Source organism: Phalacrocorax aristotelis, chromosome 12 (assembly GCF_949628215.1).
Source record: "Phalacrocorax aristotelis chromosome 12, bGulAri2.1, whole genome shotgun sequence".
In the NCBI taxonomy this organism is placed as follows: Eukaryota; Metazoa; Chordata; class Aves; order Suliformes; family Phalacrocoracidae; genus Phalacrocorax; species Phalacrocorax aristotelis.
In genome coordinates this window covers 13380001-13400474 of record NC_134287.1, presented here as the reverse complement: position 1 = coordinate 13400474, position 20474 = coordinate 13380001, and the positions used below count along the sequence as shown (strand labels likewise).

Genomic DNA, 20474 nt, shown 5'->3' with positions numbered 1-20474 from the left:
GTAGGTCAGAACAGAAGACAATGGTGAGGCTGCAAGAAGACTGATGTCCTGGTCCCACTTCTGCCACAGAATTGCCTCACCATCAGCAAGACACAAATTGGGCCTTTGTATCTTTTTTTTGGTTTTTTTGGTAATATTCTCCCTCTTTATTTTCATGTGTATGTATTTTGATTGGACATATCTAAAGTTTGTTTACACAGTGCCTGGGGCCTTCAGCCATAGCACAATGCAAACAAAAACTGACAGTAAGGGGTTTTTAAAAAAAAATAACTTAGAAATATGGGCAAAAAATAAAACCCATGGCAAAATCCTGACCTCACTGGAAGTGGTATAAGCATAGTGATAAAAAGTTGACACAGATCCTGTCGAATGACTGTCTGTCCTAGGCGAGACTGAGTGTTCAGGAGAGGACTTGTGCTGGGGCTAGCTAAGCTTTGAACGGGAACAAGAGCCACTCACAATGGGACAATGAAGGATGAAGATGGAGATGAAAAGCCTACCTTCAGAGAGCAGGCAGGAAGAGCTGCGCTGGATTGATATGAGGACACAGTGGGAAGGGCAGTGGGCATATACCAGCAAGGAAGAGCTGAGTGCAGTGGTAGCACATGGACAGAAGGGTATGAGCGTGGACCTGAATAAGATCAGACTCATCACTGGAGAAGGGCTCCCAAATATCACAGAAGACTGATTACAGCTGATGTTAATGGGGACAAAAGATGGTGCTTGTTAAGCTTCTGAAGAGGGAATCAGACGTGATTCAGCCATGATAACTGGGTCATAGACTTGCTTCTTAAATGAGAAGCTGGTCAAAAATTAAAACACACTGCAAAATGAACTCCACCTACGTGGTAGATTGTTGTACGGTCAGGTTGTTCAAAGGAGGAAACAAATTCAACAAAAGGTATGGGGTTATTTTATTAATTTATTTTTGATGAAGAGTTAAGTACCTTCATCTAATGAAAAATTGAGGAGGATAAAGAAAATCTGCAAAAAACATAACTTCCCTCCCCTTAACTAAGGGAGAAACATTTTCCCAATTACCATTTAGGAGGAAGAGAGTAAGTATTTGCACACGGGAGAGTGACCAGATGGGGAGGAAGGGCAGTGGAGGAGGAGATGCCTATGTATGCATGTTGTATGAAAGCCTGGAGGATGGTGAAGCCTCCACTGACTTCCACTGGGCTGAGATTTTACCCACTGAGCTCTAACCTTCAGAGACACAGCAGCCTTCATCAACAGGCAGCTGCAGCTCAGTAGTTATTTTCAGGGTGGCAGTTTCCCCAAGGAAGTTGTGCATTCATTATCTCACACTGAATCCCTCTCCCTCCAAGACACAAGGCTGCCTATTGGACTTACACACCCTTTCCTGGGTTTGGGGCTATAAAAACATGCTCCAGTACCCAAAGTTGCTCTCACAATCCCATGGACTTCAGTGGGCTGGGTGAGGGTTCAATCCAAAGTGTGAGTGCCTACTTATTTCCGTGTATACATCCACTCACGTGGCAATAAGAGTCAGGGAAAAGTGTCAATTTTTAAGCTCCTGGCTACACTCCAACTTCAGTAATTACATTCAGAAAAAGTTAATTTCCCCTGAAATTTCAATTACAAAAGGTATTTTCCACTGCCACCACTTAAGTGTTTGACTGGTGTAATTCTGCTAATTTATTTTCTGATTTCCTCTCACAGCACACTATATTTTTTCATAGTGGGTCCACTGTTTGCCCATCAGTCAGTTAACCCTGTCTCAATTTACATTAAGGGCATATTAAAGAGGGGTACGAAGGATCAAGAGATGTTATAAGCATGTTAAATGCATCCAAAGTGAGTGGGGCGGTGCTGTAAGCAGAGGAAAGAGTTGTAAGTGGTTAAAACAACCTGAAGACACTACCTTAATAGTCTAAACCATTTATGAAAATCACTATTAGTCACCCATTAACCTTTTATAAACTATTCATAAGCACACTCTAACTAATGAACTGTAATTACTAAGCTTACAGAATATTCAGGGTTGGGAAGCATTATATGCTCCAAAGGTCTATACCATAACGCAGGCAAAGACGGGAACTACTTTTAAAGGAAGACTCTGGAAAAACGTGGGTGGAGGGGTGAGGTTGGGGTCTGCCCTGGCTTCAACATTTGGGCAGAGCCAACACAGTGACCCCAGGGCTTGTAGCAGGGCCCTGCAGGGCTGTTGCCCAGAGGCCAGCCATGAAGAGCATGTCTGCAGGCAAGCGTGGGCATCCCCAGGCACGCCAGCCCCATCTCCCGACGATGCTGGCTACTCGGGGCAAGGGCTGTCCCGCCGCTGAGCTCAGGCACTCCAGCTGATACGGCAGGCATGAGAAAACATGCATTGAACCACGTATCAGAGCAGGGTCTGCCTGGAGGGTGTTCCCGTGTATGGGAAACCAGGAGAGAAGTTTCTGGGCTGAAACAAAGGATAAATATCTTAAATCTATTCATCACTCTGCGTGTGTGCCTGAGCATGTGTGCGCGTACAGGCTTATGTCAGACACAAAAAGAAAGGCTCTGTGCGTATATGCACACCCCTCACCTTCGCCTAAGACATCCCCCGTATTTTTTTCTCTAGACAAGTATTCCATGAATTGCAATAAACACCCTAAAAATTCTAAGCAGCTCATTATACACCACTGTCTCCTTTTATGGCTCCAAGCCAGAATATAATGATGAGTCTTAACTTGTTAAGGACAACTAATTTTTTGTTCCTGGCTGTCTCTGGGGCTTCTCTCTTACTCACTCTCACTTTACTTCACTGTTGACATGTTTCTGTTAACTGGATGTCATCTGCCTGCCTTGATTTTATGCACAAGCAGTGGGATGCATTTTTCTGTGCAACAATTCTGCTTTGAGTTGCATTAGATTTGTCATTATTCTCTCATTTTCCCCTTGCACTTGTAACATTTCATCTATTCCTGCCTTATTTTTTGAGCCACGGTGCACCCACATTATGGTTTATACATGATCTTGCTCCCTTTGAAGCCGGCAGATTTCAGAGCCAGCCCTCGTCAGGAGAAGTGCCTGCTACCAATTTAGCAGGCTGAGGGCCCCGAGCTCCAACAACTCAATCTAAAGGGGGTCACAGGGTGGCACAAGCGAGTGTCAGCAAGTGCTGTTTAATTGCCAATCTAGGCTTCTCCATGGTGTTTAAAGTATAATGACCCATCACTTAATTCTGAGAAGTCCTGGCCCTGCTGCTGAATGGAATGAATATCAAAGGATGTGCTAGAACAGGGCAAGGAGCCTACATTTCCTATAACTGCCATAAGTATAATAGACCTCTACTTCTGTCGTCCCATTACCACAATAATGTATTTAATTTGCTGTGTACTCTTTTTAACTAGATACCTTTCATAAAGCCTATCTTGGGAATACAGCCTCCCCCCTCCCACATCTCCCCCCTCCCTCAAATGACTAGCCTCTCTAATAATAATTAAAATAAATCAAGCTCTACTTTGCCTCACACCATGCCTGCAAGTCTTTTATTGATATTAAAAAAGATTAAATGGAGGGAGGGAACCATTGTTTAAATTTGCAGCTCTTTCCCCAGCCCAGGATTTTTTCTCCCTTGTGCTGGGTCTACTAATTTTTTTTTTAAAAGTTGATTTTGTAGTTGTCTCTCTATTTGCTGGAGCAACATGGGCAAATATTTTTTTTTTGCTTTTGCTCTACTTATCTAAAGCACACAATACACTCACTATTTCTCTACTCATTCACTCACGAGCTCTAGTTACAGGTTTCCACTTCTCAATGAGGTGTGTTTCCCCTCATGCCCCCACCCCCCCAGTCTTTTCCTCCTTAAATCCTCTATACACCAACCTTCACATTAAACTGCAAAGATGGAGAGGAAGGGACAGAGCAGGGAAGAGACGTGGAACCTTGCTATGTAATGCATGCTAATTTAATTATGTGCCATCATCAAAATGGATTAGCTGTTTCAGCCCATCAGGAAAGTCTAAACCTCCACCGATTTAATTAACCAGACTGAAAATCAGATGAACAGAAAATAAAACTATCATTAGGAGCAATTAGTGATTACTTAAACATAGTGCTGCCAACCAGTTTGTAAATAAAACTAGCAGCCCCTGGAAAATTAGATGGAATTAATTGGAGGTAGGGAGGGGGAGAAATATATACTTCTAAAGCTTTAGAGGGTCAGGCAGGCCCTTTTATGTTGACTATCAGTGTTTGGGGCTTTGGTATGGGAAAACATAGCACAGTAACCTTCTTCCCAACTCTGCTTGAAGAGTAGCCCTCTTCCCTCCTGAGACTCCCTGCTCACACACAGGGCGCTGCTCTGGGTGATAGCCACCGAGAAAGCAAAAGGTATCACGACTTCTTCTCCTTGCTTTGTCAACACCACATTCTCCCAGCTTTTTGGCTTTTAAAGACAAGTTCTCGTTCCTCCACCTCTCCCTCAAAAAGAAATTCTTAAAGCCCAGTGACAGCACTAAGACACCCTCTTCTCCTCAAACGGGAAGGTACCCCTCGTCCTATCTTCCTCTGCCCCACCAAAAACCTAAGGATGACTGTTTAACTGAAGTGCTTTCAGAAATATGTTTCCTAGATGAAATGCCCTCCTCTAGAGAGGGTGGCAGGAGGAGTCACATTTGCTCTCAATTCAGGACCTCAGCATTTGAACTCACCTTGACATGGAAGCATTGACGGTCAGAGCTGTTGGGTAAGGGTGGCGGAAACCCCCTGTCGTGATTGGGTACACTGGCTGACCTTGCCTGGCAAAAAAGAAGGGAAAGAGAGAATGAGAGAAAGACAAAAGGGTTTTAAAAAAAACAAAAAACAAAAAACAAACCCCCACAACAAAAAACTTCTCTCTGCACAGTAAGCTTTATTCTCATTTGATCAGAACAAAAATCTTGGGGATTGTACAGCAAGGATCAAAGGAAAGAAACACAGAACAATTTGAATGCCATAAATCTGATAGGAATGGCTAATTAAATTTTATAACCTCTGCTTATGTCAATAGAGACCCTCTCCCCAAGCTGAAACTAGGTGTTTTGTTGTAATAATTAAAGGCGAAGTCTCGCTTGCTTTAATGGAGCCATCACACTAATTGAGGGCTACACATCCAAAGGAAAACAATAATGAATGTAAATTTATACCAAAATAAAGTACAGTGAATCAAAGGACTTCAGTTGCGCTTTGGGCCTCTTTCGGTATTTAGATCTCGGTGAGAAAACATTAAATTAACAGAGCTTAATTTGTAGCCTTTTGTCAGATTAACAAGTGTTGACAAGAGTTACCGGGGGAGAGTCCCCAAGAAGTATTGTGGGTAACCAATAGACAATCACACCTCATTACAATAATTAAAAAATACAGCAACATGCAAAACAGCATCCTCATGAAAGACACACAACTTTTTCTGATTGAGGTTTGTCTGTGCTAGCTAGCTCTTTTCATCTGTCCTTCAAATATATCATCTGACTGGGCAGGATGCTTTCTTGGGGGGTACTACGCTACAGACACGCAAGCCAGTTGATAGATGGGTGGGGAAGCTGATGGTGAAGCACAACTGGCAACAAGAGGGGAAATAAAAACCTCAGGTTACTTCTGCAAAGTTGGCCATGCTACTCTCCTAGAGCAAAAGCAAATGTGATGGTATCACCCCTCAGTAAAAACCACTTGGAGAAGCCGTAAGAGCTGTGGGTAGGTAAATATGCCGTGGTTGTTGACTTGTTATAAACCTGCAGTGATGACAGAGTCTTCCTATGACAGAGGTGGCCATTAGCACCTGCCTGATGAAACTGGCTACACGTGGCAACATTCGCGTGGTTTGGCAGCCATGACATGAGGTTCAAGGAGGACAAACCTGTGTCTACACACGTAAAGATGTAAGGGTTTGAGACACAGATGAGCAATGAGGCACAGGTCAATGACAGAGAGGAATTTCTTCCCTGAGCTCTCACGTCTTTAATGTTACTGACTTTTGGCATTAGCCAAGTATAGTTGTTTTAAATGCTGAGGCCGTTAGTGTGCAAACTTGAGCTAAGCAGTTGCAACAGAGGACCATGAGATGACTGTGCTGCAGCTAGGCTCTGCAAGCAAGAAAGAAAGAAGAAAAGGAGCTGACATGCATTCTACCAGTGTTCAGGGTGTCCTATGTAAAAAGTAGATCACCAAAAATGAGGAGGAGTTTAAGGTTTCAGGGAACAATGCTCTGGGTTTTATTTCTGCTCATGCTGCGCTCTTCTGCAGAAACAGCCTTCTGCAGAGAGCTGATGGACATGTTTCACCCTCAGGGTGGGAAAGCCTCTACCTAAACAAGTTGCACGACCGCCCTGACAAGAAGGGCAGCCTGCAAAGTGGCCAGAAGCAGGCTGCTATGACCAAGGTCCGAGCTCCAGCTCTCCTGCACCCACACTTCTGTGCTTCAGAAAGGCCCTCAAACCCTTGGAGGCCAGTCTCTCTCCCTGCCCGAGACCTGGGGTGGGACGACACACAACCCCCTGCTCTGCCCTGCGCTCCTACGGGGTGTGAACTCCACTTTCTTACGGAGGGCAAACTTGTGAAGAGGCATTTTAGCACAGCTGGCCAAACAACCTCGAGCAAGAACAAACTATCTCTAGCTTTGGGCAATTCATTTCTAAAGAAATACAATCTCCCCAAAATTGATGAGGCCTGTTATGTGAGAAAAATAGGATAACGGTCTTGATTTATAATGCGGAGAACCATTGTATCCAGCAATACAAATGTATATAATACGTATTTAAATCAAATACACTGTACAAAAGACATAAGCAGTGCTTAAGCGCATTATAAATCCATTGCAGAGATGGCAACATAAGAAAAAATAGAAAATAAGGACTCAATTACTGGAGGGAACCTCGTACCCAACACGGCTCTGCAAGTGGGATACCAGGGGCTGAAAAGGAAACAAAACCCCAAGCTAACTTTCCACGGCATTTTTCTTAGCCAGTTTTAAAGTAAACTATTTCCTCTTTCTTGTTTGCAAGAAAATTCCATTCCTCAGTTGCCAACTGCCCAGCCACGTCTCGACCAGGAATGCTTCTCACTGGCCGATGTAAAGCTCTGCTGTTTCACAAGAAAAATGAAAGAGGTTTCAACAGGGAAGGCCAATAAAATTTAAAAGTGCACATTTATAGTGAGGATGGCCCTGGTGAAAAAGAGAGTCCATGAGAACTACCCTGAGCCCCCTGAAAACCAAACCTGAAAAAAAACGCACGTGGTGCAGTATAAGGGCGTTAAGAAGAAAAGGACATTGCTGCAGAAGGGTTTAAAAATTCATGCTTCACGAGCCATCAGCTGGTTGAGATGACATGCAAAGCCGTGTCCAACTGCTCATGTTTAAGACCACATGACCTGGCATAAGTTTTAATTAATCTTCATGAGATGGGTAAATTCATAACCACCCGGTGAAGTGGCGGTTGGCAAACAGACTTATCTCAACGCACGTATGCGTGCGCGTGCACTCACACATACATGATTTTTAACATAAATTTTACACATCAAAAAAGAAAAAGGAAATTAAAAAAATGGAACTCCTTACTGTGGTACTAACCATCCTAGCGGATGGGGGATTTGTCCTACAGTGCCCGGTGATAACGGATAATAAGGAGATATATCTGGAGGATGTGGAGGCCTTGGAATTCCTATGGAAGAGGAACATAAAGCAGTGTTAGTATTAAGACATGGAAATAAATAAAATATAAGGAAAAAGCATATATGTTGTCTAAATTGCTATGTATTGATTTTTATTACAATACTCATGGCTTCACTTTGCGTTTCCGAAGGCTGTTTCACAGTCTTATTTTATAAAGTGAGCCTCTTGGAATCTTGTTAAATGAGATTCAACCAGAAAAACTGATGTGATTTGCTCCCTCAGCCACCCCTCCAATCAGAGAAAAGTATTTTGTTATTTAGGATGAGAAGTTAGGAGTCTCGGCTCTAGTTTTGGTGTGACGCTGTGGTAGGCGCTGTCTTAAACACTCAACAGAAAGATGGTCCCTGTATCAACTTCGTAGTTATTTTAGACTCAAAGTCACCAAAAAAGCACAGGCCCTACCCACATGTTGACTGGGTACTCAATAGGATGGCGTTATTCCAAAGTAACCTCTAAAATGAGTTAGAAAATTTATTATAATTGCAAATTATTTTTGCTTTTGAGCAAACCTAGGAAATCTTTCCCAAAACCTAGGAGTGGAGGTGAAAGCCCCTAGAAATCCTTGGTAAAACCAGGGGCAGATGTTGCAGGTGTGCAGGGGAGGACAGAGGGACCATCCATCCTCTCTGAAACCGGTGCTGTTCCTACTCGGAGAGCAGAAAACAGCTCCAGACCAAGCCTTGAATCTTAATGTTCCTTACCTTACAAGTAGGAATTACTCAGAGGAGTAAGGGTTACAAGACTGGGTATTTCAACTAACAAGCCAGAGCGCAATTACGCAGCAGAAGCAAAATTAAAACAGAGAGCATTAAAAGGAATGGGTACTGTATTCATGGCTAAAAACTATTTTTTTAAGTCACTTGGGAAGCTTTTAATCTCTACATTAAACCTCCTTGTGTGACATTTTCATGCAGACATTGCTTTTTCTCCATTACAAAACCCAAACAGATTAACTGGGCTTTAACCATCCAGTGAGCTATTTGCACACTTGAAAGAATGTTCACAGAAGAAAAGTAAACAGTCTACAGACGTTAATCATATGTTTTACGATAACCATTTAAAAGCTATTCCCTGTACTACCATTATTTAAATGAGAGGTTGACTATGCCATTCACTTGCAATACCCAGGGATGGCGAGATGGATTTCTTTTAAGCCATGTGAAGTTCACATTAAGCACAATTAAAAGGGGGCCCCAGTTGAAGCACAGGGAGTGAAAACCAGCTAATGCAGAGTCTCATTCAAGGGCTGGAGTTTAGATAAATTATCTGCATACGTTAGGGCCGACACAGAGCAATCCCTTTGACGTGAATTCAGTGTCTGATGTACTTTCCAATTAACTAGCTGGGATTTGGATTAACAAAACCAAAACTACTGTCACGAGGAACTAAATGCAGCCCAGAGAAATAAGATTGACACAGTTTGACTTCTCTGGGCCCTCAGGTTAAACAGGGACTCTTAAAAAGTTAGAATAACATGTAAATTCTACTCTGTAACACCAATAAATCTAGTCAGGGTTTTACATGGTGCTCTATATTCAGGAAGACTGCCCTTCAGGCTGAACTGAGAGTTGGGTAGACTTACATTGGGGAAAAGAGTTGCAAGTGTAGAGCTGGAGCTAAGTAGTTAGAGTGGATGAAAATTCAGCATTATGGGAGAAAAATGGCTGAACTCCTGACACAGAAACAATGGGATTTGGGGAATTAAGCGAGATTCATTTTGAAACTGGTCATGACCCACCACCTTTAAAATTCCAGCTGCAATTTTCTAAGTGCAGATCACAGAATGTACATGTTTAACTCTCTGGGTCGTGCATGCAAACGAAGCACTTGGTAGATTGAACTACTAGGTGGGGTACCATGCTTGCAAAGAAACACACCTGCAAACGACCCCATACATGCAACTCTGGTGTCACCCTGCAGAAGCTTTATGAAAATTCACCCAGTACGTTTCCTTCCAAAGCCTAATTGGCTTAAAAAGAAACTATTTTGTCTGGGTTCTTGCGTGCATTTGACATTTTACATGCTCCCTTTGGTGCTCCAGCATGGGAAATCCTTCCTCTTCCACTCCTTCCCCCTAATATGCAAAATGGAAAGATCCACCCACCCACTCTCAAAGAACCCAAATTATCTCCCACCTACCCGTTTTGGGATCTACGTCGGCTGGTAAGTGTGGAGGAGGGTTTCCAGGTGTGAAGTGCTCATTGCTGTACGTGATAAGCGGCGTAAGAGGGTGTACATGGTGTGGGTGCTGCACAACTGGCACTTTGTTAGACTGTCAAGAGAAAAAGGTCGACCGCGTTAGAGGAGTGCCAGGTACTCCCCACTGCAGCACGAGGCATGACATACAGAAATCGGAGTACCCAGGATTTCAGCACAGTCCTCAGACTTTTCCAGATCCCTTCTTGGCCTCACCCTTGCAGTTTTCCCACCCTCTTGCTTAAAACCTCCTCACACACTTTCCCTGCTCTTGAGTTTCTTTAATCTTTTTGACCTGTCGTGCTCCTTGACAGAGCAACAGCAATTCTTTAAAATTTTTCCTTTTTATTTTATAATCTTGTGCTTCACCTCCAAGATGCAGGCAGGCTCCTCAGTGAGGGGTTGACAGAGTCCCCCATTTAATTAGCCTGAGACCCAAATGCTCACTGACCTGTAGGTCTTTTCCTTTCCCCTTCCTGTCCTCACTTTCAGTTCTGCATTTTACTGCTCATTGCAAATACTCCAGATAAAAAGCCTTTGTAGTGCTAGAGTATCCCCTTCATCAGCAAGCATTAAGCTGACAAGCGATCACCTGCATATTTTATATACATATATATATATATATATTAGAAGAGGTGATTAATTATCAATTCATCAGACCGTGCTAATAAATGGGAACTGGATACTGATGAATTAGGCTAATAAAATATTCGGCTATATAAATAGCAAATTTTGTGGCAAAAACACAGATAAAGCCATTGAAATTAACACTCTTGTGGGGGGAATAATCATGCAGATATTATGAGGTTTTCCCTGTCACATTCCCAGCTCTGGGGTGTGTGTGCATGTGTGCGCGTGTGCGCGTGTGCGCGAAAAAATCTTTTTCTTAACAAAAATAAAAAAAATGAATGAGTGAATGAATTAAAGGAAAAGGCAGGCTGAACTGTAACTTACCCTTACAAGATCACAAAGAAAAAATTAAGCTGAAACAAGCAAACTGCTGGACCATTTACTGCAAGTAATCCAATTGCAAAAACCCCTATTCCCCATAGAGGATTTTCACTAAAATCCTACAACAGGGACATTTAACCAGATTAGGTACCAGCAAAGATAAAGAGGCTGGTATTAGATGATGAATGGATTAGAGTCAGGTTTCATTTTAGAATGTGTCTTCATTTCCTTTTATTACTTTAAGTAAGGAACAATTTGCATTAACATCAAGTAAAAGGAATCACATTAAAATAAAGTAGTGATACCACGGCGGCCCCTGATAGCGCCGCCACCGTTCAGGGTCTGCCAGAGCTCTCCTGCCTGAGGACAGCTCCGACCCCATTGCTCGCTCCCCAGCACCCCAAACACACGTGCCCTTCGCCACACCGCTTTAGACAAGGTATTATCTGATCTTGGTTTGAATGCTCTAAGCTTCCCTTAAAAGCATTAAAAAAATAATTCACTTATTCTTTGGGAATGAGTTTCTAGACTGGGGGGAAGAAAGAGGGAAGGCAGACTGAGAGCTAGGAGGAAAAGACACTTGAGCCTTCCCCCAAACAAATAAGAAGTCCCTCCATCATGCTCTGGTCAAGACACAGCAGAGCTTCACCTTCAGTTCTTTCAGTTCTTCCAGCCTCCTCCACCCCACGAGGCTCCCCCAGCCCCCGCTCTACGTAGGTATTCGACTCACCCCTTCGATAACATGCAAAAAAATGTGTGCATCCAGGACAAGCAGGCCAAAGAGCAGTGCTTTTGCTTCCCACAACTTTTACCATGTTTATTTCTTTTTTGCAGCCCTTACACAGAATGATTCCCCTCTAATAACACACACGTAGCACAGAAGAGTCCCATGTCAAGCGGCCACCACATAGCACGGAGCGTGGTCGCGACAGCTAACGCTACCAACTAGAGCACATTGTGTTGGCTGGGCTGTAGGTCAGGTCTTCTGCCAGCTGTACAACCAAGGACAACTGTTGGCTACACAGATCCATAACAGCCTCACATCAGAGGAGCTATGGGGATTTAGCCCCTTAATTCAGAAAGCCAAAGGAGATGCTCTAACGCAATATCTGTTCTCTTCCAAGTGAGCCAGTTTAAGCAGTCCAGAAGTAACTGAAAGGTTTGGCAAGGGCTTCACGTAACAAATCATATCACACACCATGCAAACTAGCAGGCATCTACTCAGCAACACATGACATTATGTGCCAGATGACCACTTGATCTGGTTCATAAAAAACAATCATTCCCAATAAGGGGGATTTTTGCTGGCTAAGAACTGTGTGTATGCTTGCTGTAGGTGACCCACAGTGTGGTTGGTAGCTGCTGTAGCTCTGTGCTCTCCCAGCTCTACCTTCACATCACTGCAAAAAACCCTCCCCAGATCCTGACAGACAGCAGAGACCATCTTCCATGGAGAGCTTATTTTGACAGAAACTGGAACTGGTTAGTTAAAAAAAATGACAGAATAACATTAGAGGGTCAGACTTAAGCTGACAAACAAGAAACAACATGTGAGAGAAAAGCTGGACTTACATGCCTGTATCACCAAAGCCAGCTATGCCATAGGGGGTTACACGTAAACTGTGGGAAACTACCACCCACTGCTTTGATACAGCAAGACCCCCCTACAATACCCCCACAAAATGGCACAAGTGCTAGATTATTATGTATTTTACTTAACACCTTTCAGAGGAAAATAGAAAGCAAAAGGAAAAAGAAAATTAAAAATCAACAACCAAGAGTTTGAACCTCAGTCGGCAGACTTTCCCCCAGGTAAGTAATTTTTATTTGGGTGACTGCTGTGCACTCAGACAGTAAAGGTACTGGATGTAAGGCTAGGGTACTTTTTTGGACTCTGATAATGCTGGGGCAGAGGTGTGGGGACAATATACTGGGGAAAAGGGGAATCTTATCTACATGCTCAAAAATATGCTTTCTGGGACAGAGGAGTGTGATCCGCTGCCCCTGCAAATCAGTCTGCATCTGTATCACTACCCCAGGCTAGGTCTGTATTCTGTTTTGCACTGCTTATCACACACTGGGAAAAGGGACCGTAACTCTGCTCAGAATATCACGCACAATTTGCAAGCCGAGCTAAGCGTGCATAATATGCTAAATAAGCTGTTCTTTAAAAGCAGCATTCCTGATATTAACTATGATTCCTTGGAAAAAAGAAAAAGAAAGGACTAGCTGGGAAAGAGCGGGATTAATCCTGCACATGCATCTTCCTTTGAAGTCAATGGGAGCTCTGCCTGAGTAACAAGTGTGGTCCTAACCCCATCCACTGGCAATGAAAGGTAAACCACAGAAGCCATCAATAGGGGACACCTATTAGATGACCTTAGCCATCCCCCTGCAAAAGGCCCTTCTCCAATATACATTTGCGAGTACTTTATCAAGGGGAGTTTTAAGCTAAAAGCCATTGTGAGATGCAGGAACTTCTCTGACAACTTGAAGAACTCCATTTATGGCGATGTCGGACATGGGAAGGGGAGCTGCACTGGTATGCACAGATTAGCATGAGGGCATGCGGTAATAGGGTGGGAACAAGTGGAGATTTCTGGAGAGAAATCCCAGCATCTACAAAGTACCAAGTCATCTGCCGATAAATCACTCCTCTCTACTGAAAGCTGGGGTTTCATAGGCTGGGTTAGAGGGCACGGTAAAGAACTGCAAAAAAACAACAGAAGTTTGCTTTTTTTGATAACCCCTGCCTGAAGCAAACCAGAGGAAATTGTCCCCATAGGGACTCAACTACTAAATCTCTCTACATGAATTTGAAATGCTTCTGGGAGTGCTTAAACACAGATGACTTTAAACAACAATGGAGCTCTGGAATGAGGGGAAAAAAAACCAAACCCGCAACAAATTTTGGACTGATATACATTTGAGAGGGATACCGAGATCCATTTAGCCTAAGTTCCGATAGGTGCCTTTAGGGAACAAAAAAAAAATCTGAACTTCAGATTTAAACTGCAGGGGATTGTGTGTATAAATTGCTGTGTACTAGTCTTTGTTGCATGGTAAGGACATTTCATTAACAGGATGAAAGATACTTCTATGCGAATACAGCCCAATTTAATACACCCCACTGATGAATACTCCCCATTTATTGAAGAAGTTAATACATGCTGTATAAATCAATAGTTCCTAAGTCTCTGAAAGCAACACAAGACTTGCACGAGATGAAACGTCGTATTGTTGAGCACACAAAGAGAAACCAACCTTTAAATAGGAAGAGTTTGTTACCGCAATTTCTGTTTGCAAATTCATAGCTTGTTTGGCTTTGGTAATAAAAACATGTATCAACTCAAAGTCAGAGGAAAACATGCCAGAGAGGCCAGAGGACTTGTGCTCACCAGGATAACACGGTTTTAGTAAAGGCAGGTCTACAAAAAGAGCCACCCAGGATGAAAACAAGCCATCATGCCATTGCAGTATCACAGCAGCCAAAGCCTTCGGCCTCAGGCGAACAGTCGACTCCACTCCGATGTAACCCCAAGGGCAGGGCAGGGGGATGCTGCTGCCCCAGCACAGCCTGGAACTCTCACGGCTGCCAGCACAGCTCCCATGGCCACGGCCAGGGAGGGACTCCCTTCCCCGACCCGGAGCGACCTTTTAAGTGTACTTAAAGCCTCAGGTCACGCTCACGAGGCAGGGATGGGCTGCTGCCCGCCGGACACCCCCCAACCACCCGCAACCAGGAACATGGCAAGGGAGGGACTGATCAGGCACTTACACCCTGGATCCCCAAAGCCCCCTCCCCTTCTTCCACTACGAGTAATGGAGGAGGACTGAGATCTCACCATTAACCTTAAAACCTATTAATCAACAGACACTGAAAACAAATGGAGCTAGAGCTCCGCCTGCCTTTTTTACCGTGTCCTCCTCTTCCCCATTTCCCCATTGCTTTCCCTTTCTGCTGAAGAAAGATGGGCCCTGAAAGTGCCTTTATGAGCCTAATACAATAAAACAAAAGCCGCACAGAAGAGGGTTTGTCAGCCTTTTCCCCTCCTCCAGGGTGGTTGCAGGAGGTCGACGTGGTCTTGAATTAGCAGGCCCTCCTAGAGCTGCTCCCTGGGCTAAGCAAAGGGTACCATTCAATACCGGTCCACATTAAAAAATAGGTTTGTAACTTGTTTCCCTGTATTTTCCAGATGGTGCTGTTGCAGTTATGCTGACTATGGCCAGTGAAATGCTAACAGATGTTCCTGAGCTGCTCTGCAGCTCTGAAGATGCTCACAAGAGGAGTGTCTTTTTTTCCAAAGGTTGAGCTCTCCTTGGTTCTGCCTAGGAATGGCACCACCACCCTCCCCCGCAGATCAGAAAACTAAGTTGCACGAAAAGGCAAATACCAAAAATATTGCTCCAAATATTGTAATATTCTCCTGTTTTCAGCCAGGGTCACCAACACCCAAAGCAGAGCACCCATCAGTAAGCACCATTCTGGCCCCGGGGATCACCCACATCAGCAGCTGCTCCAGGTGGTACCCCAAACTTCAGCACAGAAATTGCAAACCATTCAGGTTAACTGAAATCTAAAGCCGACCAAACCCAGCAGCTACATGTAACTTGGTCCTCATCCCCTTCCCAAGCATAAATATTCAGTGCTAGTGATGGACCATTTCCTGAAAAAACCTGAACATTTAATTTTACCTGGCTCCATGCAGCTAGTGGAGGCAGAATTTATTTTTTTAAGGATGCCTTCACACCTGACCAAGCATTTTCTCCTGAAAACTACTTCCCCTTGCTCCATTATGGCTGATACAGTGGCCTGAGCCCTTTCACAGTTTAAAGTAGCTGATTTCTGCCTAAGGTTCTGCCCTAAGCTAACTGCCCATTGTAGCAGGAGACAAGGCCTCCATTGATAATCAGAACTCACCCTGATAAAAGAAGGGTCATTTTCTTCTTCCACACAAATGATGACAGGAGCACTGACAACCATGTGCTGGGACAATACCCGCCCCCCAGTCAGAGCTTGGGAAAAAAAAAAAAACAACAAAAAAAACCACAAAAAAACAAAACAAAACAAAACAAAAACCCACAACAAACCACCCCAACTCCCAAAAAATCCCCCCAAAACCAAATACCCAACCAAAGGCCCACTGTACTCCCTTAACAAAAAAAAAAAAAAAAAAAAAAAAAAAGGTGCGGGACACAACACTTCTGCATCCCTCTGCTTCTTCCCCCTCCCTCCCTGACCACCTCCCAGGCCAGCGAGCGCCTACCTGCTCCTGCAAGAACGGCTGGCTTTCAAAAACAGAAAAAAAAAAACCAAACCAAAACCCCCAAAATGCTGTGCTCTATTAGCAATCTCTCAGACAAAACAACAAAATCAGCTTCCTGGCTTTAAGTGTCCAGCAATTAATTCAAGAAAAGAATTGTTTTCTTTCCCCCCCTTTAACTATGATGAAGTGCCCCCTGCACGCTGGAGCACTAAGCATCCTTCCTGTAAGGGAGCGAAGGTGCTGAGAGGAGGAGGTGGGGAAATGAGGGTTTAAGATGTTCAGGAAATTTCCACTTAATTTCGCCAAAAGGCAATTATGTGAAATGATCTGGTGACAATTAGCATATGCCAAATCCTCTAGCGTAAAAGGGGAAGAACTGGGGTTTAGCTATCTAATTACTGCCTCTTATGCAGGAGAATTAAAAACACTAGTAGTAAAACATTAGTATTAAATGTGGTCACACTTTGCTTTCAAAGCTGTTGTGGACTGTAATCTTACTGCTATGGTATTTGGGGTGGTTTGGGTTTTTTTTTTTAAGTTTTAAAAAAAAAGGAAAGTTGGGTTTTTAAATACAAGCTAAGTGCTACATCCTTGGACCACGTGGTGTTACTCTAACGTCAGGTCAGACCCAGCCGAGCACCTGCTGTATATTTTGAGATCCTTCAGCATCACTTGGCGTTACTTGATGCTAGTTAGGTTTTACCTCACTCATTCTCTTAATGCTTTATTGGTAAAGAGAAAGCACTCTGCTGCATCTGCTCTGCCTGATCTTGGCACACAAATCCGGACGCCAGCGTTACCCCAGCCTATAGCCCGGCAACTGTGGTCTGTGCGGACCCAGCCAAGCTTCACAGTGTATCTCAAATCAGAGATTATTTGATCAACAGGTGGATTTCCCCTTACGAGGAGGACAGGGTAGTGCTTACTCTTTAAATTTCAGGCATCAAGGTGCCCGGATCTTTCTTCCATTAGAAAAGCAGAGGCACAGTTTCTTCCCCAAGCTGACAAACACTCGGTGCTTTCTTCGCATACTTTAGTTAATTACTAGACAGATATTATCTCATTAGAGCAGGCAAGCCTTCCTTCATGTCTAACAAGGCAAAAAGCAGAAAGACTTGTCATACATTAGACCAAAACCAAAACCCACTCTTCTCTTAAGCAGTACCAGTACAAATATGTGCTGGGTACACGACCACTAAGCAGAGAGACTGGTGAAACCTGAGCAGGTCTTCAGGAAATGGTCCTGAACATGGAGGGGGCGGGAGAGGAGAGATACAGAGCAATAACGCAAGCACAAAAATTCAGAGAAGGCGGGAGGAAGGGAGAAGTGAATATAAGCAAAAGGGTGCTTTTAATTGCCCTGATAGACCTTATTTGTTATGTGCTTTGTAGAAATGCAATTTTACTTACTGCCTAGCATTCTCCAAAGTGCCACATTATAAACAGCATTAATTCTTGCATATAAATCGCATTTTTCAGCACTAGACAGACATACACTGTAGGAGAAATAGCTCCACTGATTTTGTTAGGGTATCTGTGACTTCTCTCTACAGTAAGAACTTGAATGTGAGGCTGTTAAAAACTGCAAGAAATTTAAAAAAATTAGCATGCATGCCTACACCCACTTGTACTTGGCAATTTCAGTAATAACAGCATTATTAAAAAACTAACATGGACATATATGCCTAAATAGACGGTGCCAAGTTTTCAGTACAGCTTTTTAAAATGCAGTATTTACAAATTATAGCAGACTGTGCATAATATTGATACACAATGTATCTAACAAATGTATTATATTCCAATAGCTTAACAAATAACAAAGCTCTAAAAAACGTTTCCATTTTTTAATGCGCTAAAACCAATACATGCTGCCACAAAACAATTGAGCGATGAAATTAAGTAAGTCCAGATCAATTATTTCTTGAATAAATTCAACAAAGTTTCCCTAAAAATGTGATGTTAAATGCACATCAGAACTGAAACACCTTGCAAATATTTTGGAAGAAAAGAAACAGGCACATTTATACAGCGCTGTCAGGCCTTTCACCCCAAGTCCCAACAAAAAGAATTTCTCCAAAGGTAAAACACACACGAGATTTTATCACCAGCCATTAAAACCTGTGTATGCAACAACATGCAGTGAAAAAAGAAGCATCTAAGTAACCGTCCTTTCAGATTAATTCATTTTAGATGAATTCTACAGAATTTTATCCCTCGCTTTATACAAGAAAAGGCAAATATTTTAAGCTACTCAGGCACAGGTATCACAAAGTACTGAAGTGGTAGAAATCCTCCTCCTGGATCAAGAGACTCTCTAAGCAGTCTTGGCAGAGTTAGAAAAGAAAACAGCAGGAAACTGAAGATTCCCACAAAACCTCTGGTGAAAATGCGATGCTTTCTAAAATTCTTGAAAATACATTTCAATTTTCTGTGTATAACTATGGGCAATGCACAGAATTGGCTGAGGGGCAGTTTTACTTTCTGTAATATATATTAATAAAGAGAAAAAAAGTCTCACGGACTTCTGTTAACGAACACAGAACCACTGTGTCAGAACACATTACCTTGTATTTATGAACATTCAGTATTATTTTTCATATGCCTTTATCACTGGGTGAAATCATTTTTATGTAGCATCCCTAAAATGTTCATCTTTCACATTACAGCTGAGCTTTCTCAGGAATTCAGAAAATTTAACTGAGTGTCAACCAAACACAGGATCAAAAGCACCCAATTAAAAACTACTGCATATTATTTTTAACAATTAAAAAAAGAAATCTCGTTTTGTGCATGACAAGAGTTAAACCATTCCATCTGCAAACCCCCTTAAACTGTAATGTATGTGCCCTGCTACAAACCAACTTTTTCTCCTTAAAAAAGACCCAACCCCAAACATTTTTACCTTCATGGTTTCAGAGTTAAGGAAATATCGTACTGAACTGAAGAAAGCTTTGAAGTGGCCCCCTCCGCCCCAAAGGAGGAAAAGAAAAGAAAAGCTAGTGATGTCATGGTCACTGTGTGAATGTACGACTGCGGATGTAACGCGCAGCTAATACACGCGCACACGCTTCTCCCTCGCTGGTAACCATTGTTCAGCATCCAGAAATCAGCCCCTGAAACCTGCTGTACACCAGGCTCCGACACAGCCCCCCCACCCAACACACCTCGGTCCCACCCTGGATGCATGAGAAAAAATTCCTCTTTCCCCCCCACCCCCCCCGCCCCATTTCTGTAAACCAAACCCCAAAATCAGGCGGAGGGAAGGGCAAAGAGGAGGAGTGCAACAACTCTGCCCCGCTGCACCATTGTGTCTCACAAAACGGCGCTCTGCCGCTCGCTCCTCGCCACAGCTGTAAAATTAAAGTGTCATCGAAAAGTCGCGCTTCCCCTACTAAAAACGAAGATTACCATAAAATAAATAAATAAAAACAACGTCGCTAACAAAGGTCACAGCTGGAGATGCTTGCTTGCTTGATTCCTCCCCCCCCCCCCCCCCCCGTTTTTTTTTATTCCACACAGGAGGAAAGAAAAGGAGAGGGAGAGAGGGGGAGAGGGAGAGAAGTCACATCAGAAGTTCAATGGTCAAGATGGAAAGCGCGCACACAGAAAGTGCTACTCACCCAGCAATTCAAATTGAGATGCCAGCAGCCGAACTGCTGGAAGAGAGAGAACCCAGAGGCAAGCGCTCCTCCTTTACCACTCAAATCTTCCATTCCCACTAAAATTGCATCCCTCGGGTACATAACAGCTTTGTCTTTCCTTCTCTTAACCTCAAAAACTTTTTTCTTTACTGTCGAGATGCCAATTGTGCTGGCTTTGTATTATTTTCCTTGCAGCTTTTCTCTCTCTTTTTCTTTCCCCGCTCCCCCCCTTCACTTAAAGTACTGGAAAAGCTGTCTTAAAAGATCAAGATGTCTCCAGTTTTTTGGCCTGGTGTTTTCTGAATGCTCAAAATCCACTGTCATGTTGGCTGTGAGAAGTGTCTTATTTCTAAATTGTCGGCTGCGGTTATCAAAATTTAGAGAAGCCTCCTCTCTTTTCCGATATAGCACTTTACCATCATCCTTCCAGGGAGTGGGGAAAAGACTTTCTCCCCCCACACGCAGGTATGTCTGCTCAGAAGAGCTAAAAAGCAGTTACCTTGGAAATCAATGACAATGCTACTACAACCCAGGTTGCACAGGTACTACTAAGTGCAGCGAGGAAACGCCGGCCGGCTGTGAGGGAGCATGATCAGTTAAGTGTAGCAAGCAGTCACTTTATCTGCAAGATTGTCAAATCCCTCAAAACAAATTTCTTAGGGGGAGAGCTGTAAGGGAAGTATATTTTCTTGTCATTGTAACACTGAGGTGACATTTGGCAGACCTTTACCATTAGCTGTGGTCTCCCCCTCCCCCACCCTT

The 20474-nt window shown here is 43.3% G+C and overlaps 1 protein-coding gene across 23 annotated transcripts in view; it reads right to left on the bottom strand.

The window, feature by feature from the left end:
- The window catches only part of TCF7L2 (transcription factor 7 like 2), a 181458-nt gene that overhangs the window by 18294 nt on the left and 142690 nt on the right, over nucleotides 1–20474 (bottom strand). For 18 of the 23 annotated variants that reach the window (XM_075108249.1, XM_075108255.1, XM_075108253.1 and 15 more), the window contains 3 exons: nucleotides 9797–9929; nucleotides 7544–7646; nucleotides 4665–4751 (listed from right to left, as the gene is read on the bottom strand). In XM_075108249.1, coding sequence (XP_074964350.1) covers nucleotides 4665–4751; nucleotides 7544–7646; nucleotides 9797–9929 — 323 coding nt within the window. The remainder of the gene's footprint in view (nucleotides 1–4664; nucleotides 4752–7543; nucleotides 7647–9796; nucleotides 9930–20474) is intronic. The other 5 variants (XM_075108242.1, XM_075108252.1, XM_075108244.1 and 2 more) reach the window with 1 other exon arrangement.